The sequence below is a fragment of the Emydura macquarii genome, unplaced genomic scaffold (assembly GCF_026122565.2).
Source record: "Emydura macquarii macquarii isolate MOO-44397 ecotype Brisbane River unplaced genomic scaffold, CSIRO-AGI_Emac_v2 contig_2422, whole genome shotgun sequence".
In the NCBI taxonomy this organism is placed as follows: Eukaryota; Metazoa; Chordata; order Testudines; family Chelidae; genus Emydura; species Emydura macquarii.
Window position 1 is genome coordinate 4,020,037 of NW_027132559.1, and position 15,164 is coordinate 4,035,200.

Consider the following 15,164-nt stretch of genomic DNA (forward strand, 5'->3'; position numbering starts at 1 on the left):
AAGCACTGTAACTGGAGCTGCTCTGTCCATGTCCTCTCTCTGGGTAGTATTGCCCAGCTGTAGCACCCTTCCAGGAAGGCTGAGTGGGGGCCCTTTGAGCAGTTGCAACTGCTTTTCCCACCCGCTGCAGGATTTTTATTCATGTCGTTCTGTAGCGTGAGCTTTGCTGTCTCAGCGAGGTCTGACTCCATCCAGTGTCGGCCTGGCATGACTAAAATAAAGCCCAGTGAATCACAGGAGCAAGCTAGAGAAGCTCTTAAAAAGCCATTTATTAACAAAGGGATGAACACAGGTTTAGTGGAAAAATACACAGTTCTGTAGAAAGGACTTTTTTGAGTAAATTGCTAATTCCAAATGTAAAAATATGTATTTAATGACAATCTAAATGTCTGTTTCTCAGTGACTTGAATTCTGGTGTAAACGGCCTCTATTGTAGGCGGCCAACCCATAGCTTGAGAGCTCGCTGCAAATAGCCCATTATGTCTATGAAGAAAAAAGTGCAGCCCAAAGCTCTGTGCCAGGAAAGTCAAGCTTCTCCACGCACAGCAACCACATTCTCCCTGAGCTGAAGCTATGAAGAACTGCGGTAAATAAATCGCTGTCACAGCTCTACTCGGGACAGAAATCTGCTACAGCTTCAGCTGTGACAGCCTGACCTCTGCCCACAGCCAAGGACCTGTCCTGTCAGCTCGCTGTACATGGATCTTCCTTTGAAGCTGTCGGGTGGATAGGAGTGTTTGACAGGGTGACGGTCTACAGCAGATGGTTTCTTACCACAAGGCCTGTTCCTGTCCAATGCAGCGCTTGCTTCCTTGAGCAGTTCAATGAACAGTGCCCCACAATAAAGGATCGGGCCCACGGTTTGTAACAGGTATGCATGAAACAGGGTTTGCACCAGCATTAAACACCACCACAATGTCAAACACTAGTCTAAACCCTAGCGCAGAGGAAGTTGAAGGGAGAAGCCCCAAACGAACATATTAAATTCCTGGACATTTTGTATTTCCACGTCCATGACTGGTCAGCACAAGGAGGACGCTGCTTTGAACATGAAAATGCATATTTTCCTCTCTGCTGCTCTAGGGTTTAATTCTGCTATCAATACACCTCGTGAGACATGCTGAGCACAGTGGGAACAAAGGGACCTCGCTACCTCTGAGGATCATGCTGCTGTTTTTCTTTTGTTGCATCTGCCTCCTGGTGAGGGACTGAGAAGACTTTAGTGAGACTAAGGCTACAGCTACACTAATGGCAGCAAAGTCGCCGCCATCAGATCGATTGCTCTGGATCGACTGAGCGGTCAGTGCAGACCTGCTCAATCGATCCAGACCACCTTTGCAAGTGGCGTAGCGCTGTGTCTTCCTGTCCGGTGCAGTGCAGTGAGGACGGCACACAGAACAGAAGCAGAGAAGTTGATGGGAGTTATGCAAGTTTTTTGCATAGCCTGTGTAACTCCCATCGACTGCTACCGAATCTCAGAGGTAAGTGAAGACAGGGTCTAAGACAAAAGTGTTTTTTTAATAGCCATTGTAACAGGGCTTTAAATACTGTTTTGGCAGATGTTTTTACTGCTAAAATATACCACATCTCTAACTGTGCATCTTTTTGCTTCAGTAAACAAGGGACCCAGATGCACAAATCATTCAAGATAGCGCTACAAAGGCATGGAGCCACATCATTGACATAATAAATAGCTGGTGAGACAAGTCCACTGAAAATAATGACCATGAATATTTTTCTTTATCATGTTTTAAAGCATGTTTTGGGGACTAAGGGAATAGATGGTGGTGGGGAATAGGAGAATGCTGCTACCAAAAAGAGGTGGAGGAGGACCAAAATAGAAAGAAATCCCTTTTAAATATTTTAACTTGGTGGATGTCTAAGGTTATGTTTTTACTAGAACTTACATCATAGATTCCAGCCTTCATCTCACCTCGCTGTGTGTGCAAGGTAGTAAAGGGACAATCCAGCACACACACAGGCTTTTAAAAAAAAAAATCACTTTATGACCGAACATTTATTTAACTAAAGGAAAACTGATGATGCTTTTCCAAGCTAATACTGGTGGGTGCTTCACTGCTTGAGATGCAGTAAAAAGGGGCCTGATTTTCATAAATGACTTAGCACCTGGCCTCTGAAAATCAGGCTTCTTTAAGGCATCTCAGGTTGGGCTAGCAAAATCACTAGTTCCTACTGAAAATCTTTTTACTTCTCACTCTTAACTCAAGATTTTGTCTTGTCATTCCAGTCTCCCTCCATATCCTAAACTCCACTTTCAATGTTAATTCAGATAGGACTGACATGGAAATCTTACATATTCCAGCACTTGCCTGTCACTGGGGAAGAGATTTCTGCTCAACTCAATTAGTTTTTTAATTCTCCTTTCTCCCTAACATAGCTAACAATTTGCTGTTGGTGTGTTGCCATCACCAGAGCAGCCCCCAGTCATAGATTGAGGCCAGAAGGGTACATTTTGATCATCTAGTCTAACTTCCTGTACCACACAGGCCATTGAACTTCCCCAACATAATTTCTAGAGCAGCTCCTTCAGAAAAACATCTAAGCTTGATTTAAAAATACTCAGTGATGGAGAATCCACCATGACCCTTTGCTAATTACTCTCACCATTAAAAATGTACAGCTGAATTTCCACTCTGAATTTGTCTAGTATCTCAGCCAGCGCAGTGGGTGCCTTGCAGAGAGCAGCCTGCTAATTCTTCAGTTTTATCTCCAGAATCCCCCAAAATGAACATTGTAATTACGTTGACCTGTCTCTAGACACACCACTGTACCAGGAGAAATCACTCTGCTGTTGTCACAGGGTGCTGCTAGATACCTGGGGCAAGTTGTGCGAATCAGCTCCAATATGGAGGAAGAAGTATTAAAAATAACTAAAGCCCAAGATCCTGCTTTTCAGGCGTGCTGAGCACCCACAGCTCCACTTTAGTCAGTGGGAGCAACTCCTCTGAAAATTAGACCTCAAGTACCAGGCAGGAAAGGGTATCAGTGCTGAAGGCAACAGCAAAAAGTGCCCTGCATGGCTGGTTTAAATTTCTACTAATGATATCCAAATGCTTACAAACTTTTCTAGTTCCAGTGGGGATTTTTCTGTGAGCTTGCGACTCTTCCACAAGATCTTGCAACTTTAATTGTACATATAAATTAGGGCTGTCGAAAGATTTAAAAAGTCGTGATTAATCAATTTTAATCGCACTGTTAAACAATAATAGAATACCAATTTCAATTTATTTTTGGATGATTTTCTACATTTTCAAATATATTGATTTCAATCATAGCACAATACAAAGTGTACAGTGCTCACTTTGTATTATTTTTTATTACAAATATATGCACTGTAAAAAAGATAAATAGTATTTTTCAATACACCTCACCTGTAGTGCAATCTCTTTATCATGAAAGTGAAACTTACAAATATAGAATTTTATTTTATGTAACTGCACTCAAAAACAAAAACCTAAACTTCAGAGCTTATAAGACAAAGCTTGAAGGGGCATATGAATGTTTAGCATATCTGGCATGTAAATACTTTGTAAGGCCAGCGACAATGCCTGCTCTCACTTTCAGGTGACATTGTAAATAAGTGGGCAACATTATCTCCTGTAAATGTAAACAAACTTGTTCGTCTTAAGAAGTAGGACTGAGTAGGATTGTATGAGGTGAATTGAAAAATACTATTTATTTTTTCTTTTTTACAGTGCAATTAATCACGACTAATTTTTTAATCTAGTCAATTATTTTGCATGAATTCCATCATTAACTGCAATTAATTGACAGCCCTAACATAGATAAGTTTATAAAAAGACTTATTTACACGTCTGTACATAATACATCTATATTGATTTATCAAAGTACATAGACCTGTCAGGGAGTTTGGTTTGATTACACTTACGTAGCACTTTAAATCTTCAAAGCACTATACAAACATACATTTCTAAAGCAACATCCCACTCAGCAAAACCAGGGAGTAACAACACAGACACCTTACTGGGGACTGAAGGAGGAAGTGTTTTGAAAAAGCTAGTTCATCAGACTCTCCTATGTCCCGTAACCTAAACACTGGCCCATAGTGCAGATGTATGCCTTGGTAACCCTGCAGTCTCTAAGTGCTGTAACAGTACTTGTAATACTGAGCTTGTCCAAATTGGAAAGAATGCACTCAAAAGCAAATAATCCGCTCTTCAAAGGATTTGGCATCTTCTTCGTTTATCAGGTTCCCATTTAAGCTAGTAGAGGGGAAAAAGGAAATGAAAATGAATGTGCTTATTTTGCAGTTTTTAATAATTTCATGTCTTTTGGAATGGAGCTCTAAGTTTCCTTGGACTCTGTGCACTATTCACTTACCAAATATGCATGCCTGAGGACAGATCCAAAATGGGAGTGTGGTCTAACTAGGTCACACTGTAGTTCTTATTACAGGACACATGGGCCAAGATTTTTAAAAAACTTAGATTTCAGTTTGTTAGTTTATATCTAGGTACTCTAATGTGCTGAGCACCCAACAGCCAGCATTAAAAGTTTGTGACCTACAGGTCAAGCTGACTTTGCAACTGGAGTAAGACAATCCCATACTGCTCTGAACTGCCCATGAGGTGAATGGTATGTTTCATTATAATAGGGCCAGTATGAAAAGAGGTGTCCTGCTGACTAAGATTCCAAGGTGTGGGAATCTAGCATAACCAAATGAAGAGACTTGTTCACCCTTTAACCCTTATTTATTCTTATTCTCCTGACAGGGGCAAAATATACTAAGGGCAGCCGAATTTGCTGAGATGTTTCCTTTAGTAATAGTAGTGACATTACTTTAGTTCAACATTTTCAAAGGCAGCTGCTTAAAGTTGGGCTCTTAGACCCATAATTAGGCCCCTGAATATAAATAGCCTGGTTTTCAGAAGGGCTGAACATTCTCAAATCCTACCGATGGTCAGCACCTCTGAGAAACAAGCCACTTTTATGCAGAAACCTAAATATAGACTTAGGAATCTTGCTCTGAAAATATTACAGAGGGTGGGTGCGTGAGAGAAAACGTGTGTGTACGTACAGGTCCCCCCAACAGCAGCTCTGTAAAAGAACACCTCCCCCATGTTGCTGCTGCAGTGGAACACAGGTGATGACAATCTCTCAAAGCAGGAAACTTGTGGCCTGGCACTTAAAAAAAATACATTGTTTGAAAAAGTCCGTGTTGTATAAAATCATGGCCTGAAAGCAGCAGTGCTAAAAATAGTCCAATTCTACCAGTTATTCCACCCCTCGGAGCTGGCGGAAGGAATGGCATGTGATGCCTACCTAATTTAAAACAAGCAAATCTTGCAAAAAGTTGATCTCCTTGTATCTTAGCACCTTGACTGTGCATGGGGTGCTGTCTGAACAATGAAAATCAAAGCACAAATTCTCTGAACCAAATGGTTAATGTTAAATAAATGCAGCCATCACCTCCTTGCCTGCCCTTAGCTCAGGGACTGCTCGTGTGCAAAGCATAGGTGTGTTTGAATGAGTGGGTCCTTCAAAATCTGAATCCCATAGGCTAGAAATACGATATTCCCCTCCTAGAAATTTGCTCTAAACTCTTGTGTTTAAAAAAAAAAAAAAATACTGCAAGTGACCTGGTTAAAGCATGAGAGGCAAGAACATTACAAAGCAACCCTCTGAGGAGTGGGATCTTACCAGACTTCTTTAATGGTTGTGTTCTCCTGGAGAGCTTCACTGATGTATTTGGCCCCTTTGGCTGTAATCTGATTCTGGATAAGCCTAAAAATAAAGCACGTCATGTCAAACAAACTGTTTAGATCTGACATGCAGCATACCCTCTGCTGCACACTCTGTGTTTGATGCAGAAATCAATACGAGGATGTAAGCTCTGCTTGACACTGATAGCAGGGTTGGCTGTTTGCCAGGAAGAGGTGGTTTCTGATTATTATCTGCATGGCTGGCATGCCAGCATCAATCCCCCCATAGATGTGCTTCTAGCAGCAAGGCCAAGAGTCTGAGTCGCTTGATTTTTAAAGGGTTTGTATGTGTGGTTCCGGGTTAGTGATCTTAATTATACAATTGATGATACATCTGTTGTCCGATGAGTGGGAGCTGATTTCTAGCCGTGTGGAATTATGAACACTGGATCCGTTGATAGATTATTTACTCTATTGCTTTAGTCCATCATAATTACATTTTCTACTTAACAAGGACTTTTCAAGGAGTGGCAGAGGATTTCTGTGCATAAATCCTGGGACAGGCCAGGTGTTTTAGTGGTCACTATTTGTCATGTGAGCAATCCAAATGAAATTCTAAATCCTGGTGTCTCGTATATCAGGCCAGCAAGGATTGGGATCTTTAGGGAGACTGCACCAAATTCAGCCCTAGGGTAAGCAAGCGCAGCTCCCAATGAAGTCAACAGGAGTTGTAACTGCTTATGCCAGGGATGAAATACAGTCAATATAGTCCCCCTCTTGTGGGTGAAGGGGAAAAAATGTGCACCACATATTGTTCACAGGTGACCCCCCTCCAGCAAATTAGTTATAGAATCATAGAATATTAGAGTTGGAAGGGACCTCAGGAGGTCATCTAGTCCAACCCCCTGCTCAAAGCAGGACTATGAGCTATGGTTATTAATTCCAAATGGAGTTCTGTCTAGTCTTAGATTTGATTATGAAGAAATGTATCTGCAGTAATATATAGGTGAGATGATCCTCTTACTAGACATAAACTACCCTTGATGTAAGAGTTGAAATGGAAAAACACACAAGTATAGAAACTGAGACAGAATGAGATCCTCATTAACTACTATGGAGTAGAACTGTTGTCTCAAATTCAAAAACCACCCCCGCTGAAATACTATAAAAATACTCAGTCGAGGCTAACACCACCCACCTTGTAGTTTGTCATGATATGCCACATACTCTATAAACCCACGTGATTGGCAGAGATTCAGGACTCGGCTAGAAAATAAAATTAATTCTCAAAACTCTCTCTTGGGGGGAAAAAAAGGAAGAATTGCCTTGAAGAACTTTCTGAAGTTAGTCAACAAATGGAAATCTTGTGAATGCTTTCAGCTATTGGAAGAATGTTTGGCTCAGTCTCAAGTGCAAATATCTACCGTGGTCAATTTCCCATTTTGAAGCATCAGGTGGCTTACCCAAGTAAGCCAGGATATAAACCTGTCTGCTGGCAGCAGCGCCCATGCACGGGGCCAAAGGGTGCTGTGCTCACACTATTTTAAGGCAGATTTATAATAAACCATGGCCACAATATTCAAATGTAGTTGCTTAACGCAAAGCACTCTAAATCAAGGCCCCGTTGTATCTTCAGAGGTGCTGATTGCCCAAAGCTTCCACTGTTTGCAATAGGAGCTGCAGGTGCTAAGCACCTCCAAAAATCAGGATGCTTACTGAGGCACCTCAATGCAGGTTAAGTTGTCCAACTTTATGCACATTTTTTCAAAAGTTAAAAACAATGCAAACCAGCAGCTCCATTGTCACCCATGTAGTCCAGGAGTGCCTGAACACATCCAGGCATAGCAGAGATGGCTTGCTGGGGCCTGCATAGACCTGGAAGTTGATGTTTGAACATGATGACTGCCAAAGAGCCCCTGCTTATCTAAGTGTAACTAACTTACCATAAATGTGTTAGTTTCTTGTTGACTCTCAGCATCTCTGCAAAACTCTCTGCAGCTTCATCATCAAATGCATTTTTAGTCAACCTAATTGGGAAAGAATGTTTGTTCAGAAACCCCTGTTTGACATTTGCTACTCAATTATTTAAGTGCTGACAGTGCACTAAGCTTTGGACAAGCCACAAGCAGTTCCTGTCCTGAGCAGGACACAAGACACGACATAAATATACACTAGGCAGAAGGTATTAGAGGCAAAGAGACTGCCTATTTGATTTGTATTAACAATGGGGCGGTGATGGTATGTCACTGAAGTATGAGCATGTGTGGGTCTCGCAGAATGGAAAGGGGGTGTGAATGAGAGGGTGGATAAGATGCACTGGAAGACATGGGCAGGTCCAGACATGGGAATAGCATTGGAGAAACCTTGAAATCCATGGGAACAAAAAGGCTGTGGTGCAGCTGCACTGCTGTAGCACTTCAGTGAAGACACTAGTACGCCAACAGGAGGGCTTCTCCCATCGACATAGTTAATTCACCTCCCCGAGAGGCAGTAGCTATGTCGACAGGAGAAGCTCTCCCCTGTCAACGTAACGCTGTCTACCCTGGGGATTAGGTCGGTATAACTACATCGCTCCGGGGGATGGATTTTTCACACCCCTGAGTGACATAGTTATATCGATGTAAGTTTGTAGTGTAGATCTGGCCTATGGGTATGTCTATACTTCAAGCTGGGGATGCGATTTCCGGCTCTAGAAGACATCCCTGTCCTAGTTAGATGAGAGCTGGCCCTCCAACACAACTCTGGAAAAGACCTTTCATAAAGAACACATATTCGTCATTTACCATCACACCCATTTGAAAATGAAATTATCTTAATTTCCCAATGAAAAATAAGTTGCAGCTTTCCTTCGCAGCCCATTTACAAGGAGTAAGGGGGCTGGTATTTCCACAGAATGAAAGGAGACCGATTACCAAAATATTCTCACGGAGTTGTTGTGCTGCAATGCTTCAGCAATGCTTTTGCCTCCCTCTGGTGTAATGCCATTGAATGCAAGACTGTGAAGCAAATAAGAGAGAAGAATATATAAAAAGAGCCAGCATCTCCATTTTACAAAAAGCCTGAATAGCCTTAAAATCAAAACTAATAGTTGGCATTTAGATAGTGTTTTACATGCTCAAAGGGCTTTACAAACAGTAACTAATTAAGACTTTACAAGCGAAAGCATTTTAACTAGATGCTTCTGTTACCGTTGTACAGGCTGGGTCCTACTCTGCCCTTTGCTACACAGGTCACAAGGTTTGGCAACAGCGAGTTGTACTTACGGGACTGGCAGCTGAATTATGACCAGTGGCTTTGAGTGCCAGGGTGGAAAATGTTTTTGGCACCAGTGCCATCCCCACCAGTAGCTAAGCCAAAAAAAACCCAAACACAAACACACAGCCAACCAATCAGCAGAGCAAAAGAAGAATCCCATCCCTCCCCCGCCCCCCCCCCCCCCCCCGCTGCCGCCAGCAGCAGAGCCTCCCCCTGGAGGACACTGTGCTGCTCACCCACACCTAGGACCAGCCCTGATCAAGGCATGCGCTCAACAGTACAGGTGTGTTTGATGCAATTACCACAACTCTATGTGAAAACTGGTCATTTATAGCTTGTAAATGGGGAATTCAAACTCCTAGATGCCTAGATATTCTTGCAAACACACACTGCAACTGCATATGTAAATGTAGGCTTGTTTAGACACACAGTGTTCAGTGCAGATCATAGGCTTTTTAAATCTTTCCCTCTCTCTTTAGATAGACTTTGGTACGAGCAGCTGTCTAGTACTAAGCTCCAAGTTTCAGGTCTTTAAAAAGCAGCTCTTCCAAGTCCCTCTAGAAGCCAAACATGAGCTGGCAGTATTGCAGGGACGAAGAGTGAGCTCACTCCTGAGCAGACTGAGAGCATGAGGCCTAGGCACCACTTAACTCATATATGAATGTTCAAAATCAGGTGGTTGGGGAATTTACATGTGCAAAGGCTTTGTGTCTGCTGGCTGCACAGGAGTGAATTTCACCCACCATTTTCACTGGGTATCAGTGAATTCAAATCAAATCACAGGTATCTATTTTACATCAGACATAGTAAACCGAATTCATATAACTAATGCAGAAGGGGGAGGGGAGACTCTTTTCAAGTGGAGAGCCAGGACCATTTACTAACAAACTATATTTCTGTGTTCCAAGTGATCCTCCACCACTCATTCCTTGGATTCAAACACAACACAAGGAAGGAGGCAAAAAGTGAGGAAAGCACGTGAGCATGGCAGGGGAGAACACCTCCATGCGCAGTCAGGCCTTCCAGCTGATTCCCAAATGCCAGCAGTCAAGACTCTGAACTAGCCATGAGCACACTGGGCTCCGACGCTCAATGAAATGAAAGGACAAGCCTGGGAGAACAAAGACCACACTACTTTACACAGCATTTAGGGCCTGAGCCAAAGCCCTTTGAAATCAACAAGTCTTTCTATTGACTTACTGGGCTTTGGAGCAGGCCCACGGACAACCTGGGGAATTTGTTTCTCTACAGGTGCAAGCTAAACTGCTGTGAGGCAGGCTTAAATCGATACAAGAGGATCCACACACAAAAGTATCACCCGTTGATTCTCTTCTTCGTGGGTGTGGAGCTGGCCGAGCCTATTTGAAGCAGCTTCATCAGCAAAGTGCAGAGGCCTCAGACCACCATCAAATCAGGTCAGAGGGAAGGCGTCAGGATGTGCGACATTGTCTGTATGGGCCTCAACCGCATGTGGGATCTTCTTGTTAACCCTAGGTGTAAAGGCTGGGTGCACCCTGACCCTGGACTGTTCAAAATTGGTTCAGAAGGGCCCATGAACAGCATGACAAACCAAAGCCAGGTACACAAATGGTTGGGTCTGTTATAAGAATCGTTGATGATGCTGCATTTGGTTGCTGACAATCTGTCAACACTTATCTGCAGTATTCTCAGGGCTAGCCCGCTGGCTCAAATGCTGGGGAGAGGAACTGCATCAGGAATGTCAGCTGGCAAGTGACTGAGAACTTCAAATGCAATTCACCAAGTTGTCATCAATTTTCCTGGAATGAACCAGGTAAGCGGACCAGTTGAATTAAAACAACTTAAGTTAGACCAGTGCAACTTCTGTGTGTAAACAAACCCTGACATAGCCCCATTGACACTAATGGGTATTCAATAAATAGAACAAGATTAAAGTACTGTAAATTAAGAATTATTAATTACCTGGATGTAAAATAAAGAGCATACTGATCAAATTTGCAGATGACACAAACTAAGGCCAACACTTTAGAGGGTAGAGCTAAAATTCAGAGGGATCTTGATAAACTTGAGAACTGGGCTATAGACGACAAAATGATATTCAACAAAGACAAATATAAGGTGCTACACTTAGGGAAGAAAAACCAAATGCACAAATACAGAATGAGGGAAAACTGGCTTGGCAGTTGCACTGCTGAGAAGGATCTGGGAGTTGTGGTGGCTCACAACATGAGTCAACAAGGCAATGAGGATGCAAAAAAAGCAAATGCAATTTTAGGTTGCATTAACAGAAGCATAGCACGCAAGTCATGGGAGGTGATAGTACCGGTCTACTTAGCGCTGGTTAGGCCTCAGCTGGAGTACCGCATCCAGTTTTGGTCACCAATGTATAGAAAGGATGTAGAGAAACTGGAAAAGATCTGGAGGCGAGCAACAAAGATGATCAAAGGGATGGAATGCAAGCCATATGAGCGAAGGCTGAAGGAACTGGGTATGTTTAGTATAGAAAAGAGGAAATTAAGAAAGGACATGAAAGTGGCTTCAAATATTTGAAAGATGGTGAAAACTTTTGGTCTGTCTTGCCACAGAGGGCAGGACAAGAGGCAATGGGTGCAAACTACAGCACAGCAGATTTGGATTAAATCTCAGGAAAAGCTTTGTAACTGTAAGAACAGTAGGACAATAGAATAGACTGCCTCAGGAGGTTGTGGAAGTTTCTTCCCTGGAAGTTTTCAAAGGGGGGCTGGCTAGCCATCTGTCTTGGATGGTTTAATCACAACAAATCCTGCATCTTGGCAGGCGGTTAGACTAGATGACCCTCGTGGTCCTTTCTAATACTATGATTCTAAGAACAAGATGGATGCAAGTGCATTGGCAGAATTCAAACTGCACATGCAATGCCTGGAGCTTGCCAGCGCACATCATCTTTTTTGTTTCTGTAAGCACTAAATTCATGAACAGATTTGTCCCAGACCAAGAGTCCCAGCCAGACAATCATACCCCAGCCTAATGCTGGCTCAAGGTGCATCATTCTGGAGATAAGACTTCTAGAGGACTTCTGCAGTGAGGAAAAGGTGGCTCTCAGGTAGCTTTTATATTTAAACAAAAATCTAAGTCACTGCAGCTGTTCATTGTTTGTTTTCATTTAAGACAATCATCTGCCCACAGAAAACAGTGTAGCGTTATAGCTATGAAATTACTGAGTCTGAGACAGCAGCAGCGAGCTCTACAGAGATCCTGAAAGTCCTAACCACAATGACTGTTTCTCTACTGAAGAAGAAATTAGTGAAGTGCACCATCTTGTGGGGAAGGCAAGCAAGAATATTTGCTCTGTCTTTCAAGAGAGGGCCATGAAGTTTAGTGGAACCAGGAGACAAAAAAAAAAAAAGTAACTGACAACAGTGAATCAAAAATAAAAGGAACCATGCACCAAAAATGGGAAGTGGCCATGAAAATTATTTTAAAATTCACAATGAGGATTGAAAACATTAAAACAAATAGGTCTGAGATGAGTCATGAGATTTACAGTGCTAGCTTCTCCCTACATTGCCCACTTCAAACATTTTAGTGCTTTCAAATACTAGCTCAAGCTTAGATACTGCATCACCAACTGCATCACCAACATTTTCTCATGAATCATTACTATTTATATTGTGTACCAAACACTTAACGAAGACATGACCCCTGCCCTGTAGAGTTTACAGTCTAAGAAAAGGTACAGAAGCAACTTGTTTTCCCAGAAGAGAGCACACTTTACTAGTATTCAGCACAGCAGGAGCCTGATTCACCATCACCCTACAACCTGTGCAGTCATTTGCACCAGTACAAAGTAGAGCCAAGCGCTAACAAATGAGCATGGCACCTTTCTGCATTTCTTCGCAGCGGTTGAAGGGACTATGAATAGTGAGTGCAAAGTAGCAGCCCTCGGCTGTCATTTGGAGCATAAAAAAAGAGAAAATGGCAGACCTACAAATTACAGCCTCTGTTATGACTGAAAATCCCACCTAATCACAGAAATCAGGCTAGCCTCTTGTTTGACTCAGTGGCCTGTTACCACACAGAGATATGGCTGAATTACTAAGTGGACTTCTCAGATAAAGCCTCCTGCGATCAGCTCTGATTTCAAAGCACAGTTGAAAGGCAGGTGTTCTGTAGAGCTGATTTATTACCTCACATTTGTTAAGGTAGGGTGATTCCTCAGCGCTTCTGCAAACGCCTTTGCGCCTTCATCTCCAACCTGGTTACCCCACATTCTGGCAGGGAAAGAAAGAGAGAGAAATAAGAGCGGGATCTAGTGCCACCCTTATCACACTTCCCCCTCCCCAGTGGCCTTACGCTACTGACCAGGGTTCCAATCCTGTGTGGCACTTGGCCCCCTTCACTCCCATTGATCCTTGTAGGTGCCATTCTCAGCACCTTGCAGGACTGAGCACTGTGGGTTCAATTCTGCCTTAAAGGCACAGCTTGGAGGGAGCACTGGGAGACAGTTTGCCTCAACAGGAATCTCTCTTGGAGCCCCATATGTGCTGGGGAGCTACCTGCAGCTACACCCCTTTACAGGATACTTTCCCATGCATGCTGATCCTGCTCTGAGTTGGTGTGGGTGGAGAGAGCAGAAGCCTGTCTTTTCCTTGCCCCCTTTGAGGTGCTTAGCACAGTCTCTCTGTTATTCTGCATGCAGGGACTGTCACTGTACCTGGCCCTTACCCGAGCCACGTGGGACATGTGCAGGGGGAGAGGCTCCTTGTGCCCTGATCCCAACCCCACACCAGTGCAAGGTCCAGGTCCTGAATGGAGGTGGATACAAACCAGCCCCATTCCCATCCTCAGTACCACGTGAAGATAAGATGGTGATAATTCTACTACCACCGCACCAGGCCAGAGGAGTAGCTGTCATCTCAACCGCAGACCGCCACCGCAGAGACTAAAATCTCCAGGAACCTCCGCTGGTGGTCTGCTAGTGAGATGGCGATAACTCCTCACAGCTGGGCCCAATCCGAGCAGTGCTGCAACTCCACACATCAGGTCACAACCCCTAGAGCGGGAAGCAGGATCCAGCCATCTGGGACAGAAGCTGCTGCAGTAGGATGAGTGCAGAGAGGGCTCGCTCTGCATCCCTTCCCCGCTTGGGGCCTCCCCTCTGTACCAGGCTGGGGTGGTGGGTGCTGCTGCAGGTGGTCAATGTCCCCTGGGCAGGGCAAGGAGGGGGCAGCGACGGCAAAGGATGCTGGCCTATGATTTTCGGCCCTCCATGTGAATTTAGGCCATAGGCACATACTTAGTTTGCCAGTGTGAACCTGGCTCTGGACCCCTGGAGGCTGTCATTGTTACACTCTTCAGCTGCCACAGACTGTCACAGTGCCTTTGCCAGCCCCAGCTGATGTCACGTTTAGAATCCTGCCAGGCAGGAACTAATTTTACTTACCCAATTTCAAACATGGTTTTGCTCTTCTGGATAGCAAGGGCAAGACATTTCCCTCCTTCAGTGGTTATCTTGTTTGCTCCTATTCTGCATAAAAATATATTCATTGTTAAACTGCAGCTCTTAAAAAACCCAGCTCATCTATATGGCTATTTGAACCCCAGCTTAAGCACTGACCCTAACAGGCAACTCCATGGTAGATAATTGCGGCGGTCAATTACAGATACTGAAAATTTCCATGAACTAAAATGTTGCATACATTTAAACTTTTGGTCATAAGGTAAAGACCAAAAGTAATCATCTTAGGCAGCAAAATTTAGGCCTCAGGCTGCACAACAAGTTAGCAGCAGAGCCACGAATAGAATTCAAGAGTTTCTGGCTCCCAGTACTGTGTTCACTCCACTAGCTCACATTGCTTCGGTTGCCTCTTTTCACTTTCTATGGTTAAAAATAATTAAGCTACAAGTTAATGTGGCTTAACTTTAGGATGAAAATTGACATTATGCATGGCTAGGCATTCCAACTTTGCAGAAGTTCCCTGGTAATGATTCACCAGTTCAATTTTGGTAATTCCTTCACTGAAATGTGATACTGATATAAATTCCTTCCCTGTGCTCATGAAAAGGTCAGGCCTAAGCAAACCTGAAATTAGTTACAAGGGGGGGAATTCATCCCTATGCAGAGGCCCTAACACCAGGTTTATGAGCTACTAAAGTCCCTCTCAAGCACTCAAAACAGGAAGTAAGTGGAGTATAGGTCTTGTGCTAACCCTTTGCATAAAGGTGAATGCCCCCTACTGTGCAAAGCAGGCTTTAGTAAAGATTAAG

At 43.5% G+C, this 15,164-nt stretch overlaps 1 protein-coding gene across 2 annotated transcripts in view; it reads right to left on the reverse strand.

Moving 5' to 3' along the window:
• Positions 1-239: 239 nt before the first annotated feature.
• The window catches only part of NOD1 (nucleotide binding oligomerization domain containing 1), a 41,217-nt gene continuing 26,292 nt past the window's right edge, over positions 240-15,164 (reverse strand). Inside the window, exons 7-12 of one of the 2 annotated variants that reach the window (XM_067561815.1) lie at positions 14,341-14,424; positions 13,085-13,168; positions 8,597-8,680; positions 7,628-7,711; positions 5,683-5,766; positions 240-4,244 (exon numbers count right to left, since the gene is read on the reverse strand). In XM_067561815.1, coding sequence (XP_067417916.1) covers positions 4,178-4,244; positions 5,683-5,766; positions 7,628-7,711; positions 8,597-8,680; positions 13,085-13,168; positions 14,341-14,424 — 487 coding nt within the window. In that variant the 3' untranslated portion in view covers positions 240-4,177. Of the gene's footprint in view, positions 4,245-5,682; positions 5,767-7,627; positions 7,712-8,596; positions 8,681-13,084; positions 13,169-14,340; positions 14,425-15,164 lie in introns of those variants that run through there. The other variant, XR_010922329.1, reaches the window with a different exon arrangement.